Source organism: Meles meles, chromosome 18 (genome assembly GCF_922984935.1).
Source record: "Meles meles chromosome 18, mMelMel3.1 paternal haplotype, whole genome shotgun sequence".
Taxonomy (NCBI): domain Eukaryota; kingdom Metazoa; phylum Chordata; class Mammalia; order Carnivora; family Mustelidae; genus Meles; species Meles meles.
This window is the reverse complement of record NC_060083.1, coordinates 27,027,924-27,035,366: the sequence shown is the minus strand read 5'-3', so window position 1 is coordinate 27,035,366 and position 7,443 is coordinate 27,027,924. Positions and strand designations below refer to the sequence as shown.

Genomic DNA, 7,443 nt, shown 5'->3' with positions numbered 1-7,443 from the left:
AAAAGGAAAGAGGGGCGCCTGGGTGGCTCAGCAGGTTAAAGCCTCTGCCTTCGGCTCAGGTCATGATCCCAGGGTCCTCGGATCGAGCCCCACATCGGGCTCTCTGCTCAGCGGGGAGCCTGCTTCCTCCTCTCTCTCTGCCTACTTCTCTGCCTACTTGTGATCTCTCTCTGTCAAATAAATAAAGAAAATCTTAAAAAAAAAGGAAAGAAAAGAAAAAACACCACAATAAGATACCACCCCACCTCCGTTTGTATGGCTACCATCAAAAAACAAAACAAAACAAAACAAAAACAGAAAATAACAAATATTGGCAAAGGTATAAAGAAATTGGAGGCCTTGTACGTTGTCATGGAGAATATAAAATGGTACAAAGGCTGTGGAAAACAGTACGGCAGTTCCTCAAAAAATGAAAAATGGATTTACTATAGGATCCAGCAATTCCTCTTCTGGGTATATACCCCAAAGAATTGAAAACAGGGTCTCAAAGAACCATGTGTTCACCCATGTTCACAGCAATACGATTCACAATAGCTAAAATGTGAAAGCAGCCCAAGGGTCCTTCAACAGATGAATGGAGAAGCACAAATGTGGTAGATCCATACCACAGACATTTATTTGGCCTTAGAAAGAAAATGATGGCACATGCTACAAAATGGATGATCCCTGAGGACACGCTAGGCCAAATAAGCCAGTCACCAAAAATAAATACTGTATGATTCCACGAATATATGAGGTTAGAATAGTCAGAATCATTGAGACAATGTAGAATGGCGATTCCAGTGGCACGGGGAGAGGGAGAGGGAAGTTATTTTTTTGTTGTTGTTTTGTTTTGTTTTAAGATTTTATTTATTTATTTATTTATTTATTTGACAGACAGAGATGACAAGCAAGCAGAGAGGCAGGCAGAGGGGGTGGGGAAGCAGGTTCCCTGCTGAGCAGAGAGCCTGATGCGGGGCTCGATCCCAGGACACTGGGATCATGACCTGAGCCGAAGGCAGAGGCTTTAACCCACCGAGCCACCCAGGCACCCTGAGAGGGAAGTTATTGTTTGGCGGGTACAGAGTTCTGGTTTTGCAAGATTAAAAAAAAAAAAAAAGTCCTGTGCTTGGATGGTGGTGATGATTGCACAATATATGAATGTACCTAATCCCACTGAACTGCACACTTTAAAAATGTTGACAATGGCAAGTATTACGTTACATATATTTTACAATAAAAATGTTTTTAAAAAATCTGACTGGTGCTTAATCTGATCTCGGCGGGAGTGGAGGTGGGGGACAGCCACATCTGCCCGACCTCTGAGCAGGGTGACCAACTCATCCCTGTGTTAGCACTGAAGTCCTACATCCCAGGTATACCCCTCGTCCCAGGGAAACCAGGATGGCCGGCCACCTTATCTCCCACTCCCATACAGACCACAGTGGTGTCGCTGTGCAGAGACCCTGAAGCACAGATTTAAGGCCGATGAAATGCAACTGGATTCTGTGGGATGCATTGCCCTGTCCTCAGCTCCCCCAGCCTGACCCAGAAGGAGTTCACCCCTCAGCCTCAGTCCCAGAGGCAGCACTGGCTAGGCAGAGAGCTCTGTACAGCTTCCTTGGTTGCTAAGGATCCACTCAAGCTCCCTGTTCTGGACACAGCACAGGGCCTCCAGCTCTCCCTAGATGAGGGGTTCCAGTCCAATCCTGCTGGTGAGGCCCAGACACCCCAGGATCCCCTCCAAGTCCAGCTCCCCACTCCCAGCCCCCATCAGGCTTGAGTCCAGGTCTGGTGCTGGAGGTAGACACAGAACAGGGCCCCCAAATCCTCATCCTGGCGGGTCCTGGAATCCCTGAGCCTGAGACTGCTGTCTGGGCCTTTGAACTCATGGTCCACATGGGCTCACCAGCACGGAGGCTTCCCCAGGCTCCCTGGGGAGGAGCAGAAAAGAAGGGCAGTTTCTACTTGTAAAGCCCTTCGTCTCTGGGCTTCCCCCACTACTGTTCTCAAGATGCAAGCCAAATGTGAATTCTGGGACCATTCTCTGCCTCTGCTTCTCTTTAAATAAATTGACTCAGTTCTCTTATTTCAGATAAATCATCAGTCACAATTCTGAAGAAACAAAACTCCCATGCAATCATGGATTTTTCTATCTTGTGACTTCCTCACCAGCAACCCTTATAAAGGAGGGTCGGAGCCCAGATTTCAAAGCATCAGAGAACCCAGGAGTCTTCAGCCCCAACCTGCTCCCACAGCTGGTCTGCCACCAGCAGGATGAAGGTCATCCTGGCTACCCTGGCCGCCTTCCTCATTCTTGCTGCCCTCCACTCTGAGGCCAATGAAGGTGAGACCCCTACTCCTAGTCCTCTGAATAGAGATAGTACAGTGGCTGGAGGAAGGGGAGTGTGGGGAGATGGGGGTGGTCCAAAATATGCTACCCCTCCAGGTCCCTGCAAGACAGGCAGCATTTTACCAAGGGTCTCCCCCTACTCCTGGCTGGGACTCATTTCTGCCTCCTCTGGGGAGAGGAAATCCTGCCTCTGAATACAGCCTCCCTGGCCCTAGGGTACCCAACAGAAATAAGCTGACCCAGCACCCTCTGGACCCTCTGCTTAGCCCCCTCTTGCAGATACACAGGAGCCCACCCATAAGCACAGGCTGGGACAGAGAAACCTGCAAAGGATCAAACTGTCTCCAAGGCGTAGATGGGGTTTTACATGTTTAAAAATCTGTATTTCTTGTTTCTTTTGCAACTATGGCAGACCAAGCAGACAGGAGCCCGAGTTCCCACAAGCTTTCGCTGGGACTGAGGTGGTGGGTGCCATCCCTTTAGACAGGGCTTGTACTCCCAGGTCTCAGGGCCCCCACTGCCAGGGCCATGGGTACCTGCTGTCTGCCTGGCCTGTGGGGGTATTGAGCCTGAGACCCCCATATCAGCCTTCCCCCTCTCCCTTTAAGATTTCTCTAGTGTGTCTATGGCATAGATCTGTTCCCAGCAAGCGGTAAGCCCTTAGTAAATATCTGTGAGGTACTCGGAGCAGCTGCAGCAGGTGACTGAAAAGGGCTCAGCTAGACCCCAGGTGTCCTGACTCCCAGCTCACTGCCCTTTCCACCCTAAACAGGCACGGTTGCCTCTCTGCAGGGGGCTGCAACCAGGGGAGAAGGTGGCATAGCGGGTCCCTGGAGCCAGGCTGGGGGGTGGAGGATATTTCCCAGGAAACTGTTCTCCAGAACTGAATTTCAACCAAAACCAGGGAGAGAAATACACTCGGTCCTAGGACTCCCTATGCTTCCTGTCATTCCCGTTATCGTCGTGGGGCTTCTCACCGGCAGGTGGGACGAGGGGTACTTTCTCAAAAGGCTGCTGTGAGGGATAGAGAGAAGCCATGTCTGGAACTAAGCCAGACACCAGGCCTATGGCAGAGACTCAGTCAAGGGAAACTTCTTTTTTTCCCTTCTTCAGAGAACAGCAACCCAGAATGGAGAAATAGTCAGCTTTACAGTCAGGGAGACATAGAGTCAAGTTGAATGCATTCATTCATTCCACAAATATATATGAAAAGCCTACCTCCTGTCACCCTTTCAGTGGACACGCTGGGCTACAGTGAGCAACAGAGGCAGACACTGTCTCTGCTCCCAGGAAGCCTCAGCCTAGAAGCTCTGCCCCGGTCAGCTGATGGGCCTTCCTTGTGTCTTTCAGGCCTCCTAGCCTCAGGTTTTCCATCTACTACCCAGGGGTAATGAGGCTCTGATTTGAACAGTCATCAATATGTAAATCTATACACAGTATTTGCCCCATTGATATTTGCTGTTTTTTTTTTAAGATTAATTTATTTATTTGACAGAGAGAGATCACAAGCAGGTGGAGAGGAAGGCTGAGAGAGAGGAAGGGAAGCAGGCTCCCCGCTGAACAGAGAGCCCGACGCGGGGCTCAATCCCAGGACCCTGGGATCATGACCCGAGCCGAAGGCAGAGGCTTTAACCCGCTGAGCCACCCAGTCAGCCCGATATTTGCTGTTTTAAGGAGACGGGTTCGGAAAGGGCGGGTGTCCTGTCTGGAGTCACATAGCTTTCAGGAACAGAGACAAGGACAAGTATAGCTTTCCCGCTTTGTAGCCAAGGCTCTGCTCATCAAAACACCACAAGCCTCCCCCGTCTGTCATTCTTTGAAGCCCTGTGAAGAAGAACCCTCTCACACAGAGGGGACCAGTCCTGCCCTGCTGTACCCCACCCTGGGCATCCCCTAGCAATTCCATATGGCAACTCCTTCTAAGGAAATCTTGTTTTTCCAAATCCCAAGTCCTAAGAAATCTCAGTTAAGAAACTGGGGAAAGGTGGAAAGGTAGAATTTTATTGCAAGAATTAAAACTTAACAATCAAGACGGAGGTGTTACTGATTTAAAGGATTCCATCGACATGTAGAGCAAAAGCGGGAAACACACAGCACGTGGGATGTAAGATGAGCATTTCAGGAAACTGGGACAGGAGCATGGAGGGGGTAAGTGACCAGGACCCAACAGCTTGGAACTGTACCCATGTCACAAGTACATGTCCGTGGCCCTGTCTGCTCTGAGTGAACGCTAATGTGTTTGTATACCTAATACATTCAGCACAAATCATATAAGTGGTGTTTTGAGAAACGACTTTTAAGAGGAAAATACATCCTTCAATGGGCCATTTCAACTGTGATTCCTGCTAGATGTGAATATTCTGTTGTTTAAACAACGTTCGTGGACATGACCCAGGGTTTGAATAACCACTGCAGGCTCTAGTTCTTTATGAATGCTTTTGCAGAAGAAATACAAAGAGAAAATACGTAAATGTCATAGACAACTAGGATGTCATACCAGAAGCGTTTGCTAATTTGTAGATTAAAATCTAAATTACTAAAGCAGTATCGACTTGAACCAAAGTCAGTACAAGCAGACAAGATGTGCTCATTGTTAAAAAAGGAAACGAGCTTGTATGAAAGATTATAGACTCTAACACCCAATGGGAAGATGTACTTGGACGCATTTTGAACAATATGGCCGACAGGTTTGCAGAACAGAAAACATGTTTCTACATCTGCAATATTTGTTACAACACAAAGATAAAGGCTACAAATGGGACAATTAATGTTTTCTGTGTTTCAGAAATTCCCTTATGAGTGATAACTTTTAAGTATTTTAAATATTAAACAGCTACAGTATTTTTTCCACTTTTTAAATAATTTTTCTTGGCCATTTATTTTGTATTGATATTCCCTTTTTTCTGTATTTTCTGTTATCAACTGTATCTGCCAGAGAACACTCCATATGTTGAGCATATAATCTCGTCATAACACTTAGAGACACCATTTATTACCTTACCTTTTTCTTTTTTTTAAACACAAAACCCTTGAAACTTTCAGGACAATCCTATCACAGAAAAACGATTCATTGTTTAGCATACAGTCACGCATTATTATTTAGAAACATGAAAATAAAATGTTTTGGAAAATATACAGTATACCTAAAAAGAATACAATGTTATACTGTTAATTATATCTCCATGTTTTTAAAAGAAAACTGAATAATTTATGAGTTGAGCATTCCCAGGAATTCTGGTTTCTTATTGCCAAATCCTGAAAACTGTCAGAAATTTGAAACACTTCAACCAGAGTCACATCCCAGCCCAAGGGAAGGGTCAGAGAGAAGTCAGGAGGGGTCAGCAGTGGGGAGGGAAGAGAGGTTTTAGAGGAGGATAATTTTTTAAAGTAATCTCTACACACAATGTGGGACTCAAACTCACGACCCTGAGATCCAAAATCACACGCCCTACTGACCGAGCCAGCCAAGGGCCCCTGGACAAGGATAATTTAAGAGGGAGAGGAGGAAGAGCTGCCAGGGAGAGGGCAGGCCCGCCTCCCTCCCAGGTGCTCTGGTCTGGTCTCCTCCTCCATACTCTGGGCGATAGAGTTACAGGTCTACACTTCCTTGTGGCAAAGCTCTCAGCATCATAATGCCTTCTACCTTGCAGAACCAGTGAATAAATTAACCTTCATTAAGTGCTGTTTCGCCTATGTCTCACGGAAAGTCCCACTCCGGTTTGTGAAAAGTTATAATAGAACCAGCCACCAGTGCTCCACCCCAGGGGTGATGTAAGTTTGGCCACACAAGGGGGTGGAAGGGGATACAAATGTGAGAACCAATAGGGCCTGGGAGAGGGAAGCAGCGGGGTGGGACTAGCTAGGAAGTGGGGGGAGCTCAGGGAGAAGAGCTGAGCAGCAGCCTGGGGAATTCCCTAGCCTGAGCTTGGCCTGCAGGGAGGTCATGGGAGTTGGTGGTGGGGTCTTCACAGACTCCTTAGAGAGCAACAGAGAGTGGGGGTGTCCTTCTCTGTGTGAGGGCCCCACATCCAGCAGAGAGAGAGGTGGGGAAGCTCCCGCTGGGTAGAGAAAGAGCTGGGCTCCTCGTTGTCTGCTGACTCAGTTTCCCCTCTCTCTCCTCGTTCCACAGCTTCCTTACCCGAAAGGGCCGACAGATCTGTGCAGACCCCAATGTTGCCTGGGTGCAGGAGTACATCAGACAGCTAGACCACATGTCTCAGAAATCCGAGAGCGCAGGGGCCCACGTGGCCGAGGAAGCTTGAGGTGATGCCACAGAACCCCCTTCTTGCCCAACTCTCTGAGCCCCAGAAGGTCCCTGGCCCAAACTGAAGCTCTTTCTTGCTTTTCTGTGCTCCCACTCTCTGACGAATCCTGCTCTTTCCTGAAGCTTTGCTTTGACACCGCCTTCTGGGACTTAAGGACACTGTGATCTGCAGACACCTCCGTCTCCCCTTTGCAGGCAGCCAATTGCTGAAATAAAGCAGCGCTCTGAAAGGACCCTGCGTGGTTTGGGCTGGTTTGCTCACTGACAGCTGGTCATTTCTTTTCTTTTATACACATTTCTATGGTATTGACTCTCTATTGGGTGCTGTTCTGGCCTCTTCTGTGTGAATTAATTTAAATAGTGGGATGATGGGGGCAGAGTTAGGATCAGGAGTACCAAACACAAGTGACCCCTAGTTTGGGGCCTTACATCACACAATAGTGTGAGAATCCAGACAAATCACTCATCTGCATGGAAAGTAGCTCATTGGGGTGCACACATAACCCATCTCATTATTCCCATCACTCCTACTGGGGGCTGCAGCTCGCCCTTCCCTGGAAGCTCTTCCCCACACCTCTGTCATTGAAACATTTACTTCTCAGATCACCCCCTCAAGACCTAGTATAAGTAACACCTCATTCTCTGTGCCCAAAGCCACATGCCCCAAACCCTGAGATCCTGCAGTCTCTTCCATTGGTCCGTTGGCCCTCATCCCTGATGCCTGGTGTGGAAGTGACTTTGGACATTTGACCATGCCCCCAGCACCTCTCCAGTTAAAGACAGAGCCAGGTACAAGGCAGTCCTTCATGGGGTACAAGGAGGAAAAGGGAGGGAGGTAGGAGGTATT

General features: G+C 48.1%; 1 protein-coding gene across 1 annotated transcript; it reads left to right on the top strand.

The window, feature by feature from the left end:
- The first annotated feature begins 2,178 nt into the window (after positions 1-2,178).
- Positions 2,179-6,824, top strand: LOC123929718 (regakine-1-like). The gene is made up of 3 exons (XM_045985708.1): positions 2,179-2,326; positions 5,983-6,103; positions 6,462-6,824. The coding sequence occupies exons 1-3, from the start codon at positions 2,257-2,259 to the stop codon at positions 6,592-6,594; spliced, it is 324 nt and encodes a 107-aa protein (XP_045841664.1). The 5' UTR covers positions 2,179-2,256; the 3' UTR covers positions 6,595-6,824.
- The last annotated feature ends 619 nt before the right edge of the window (positions 6,825-7,443 follow it).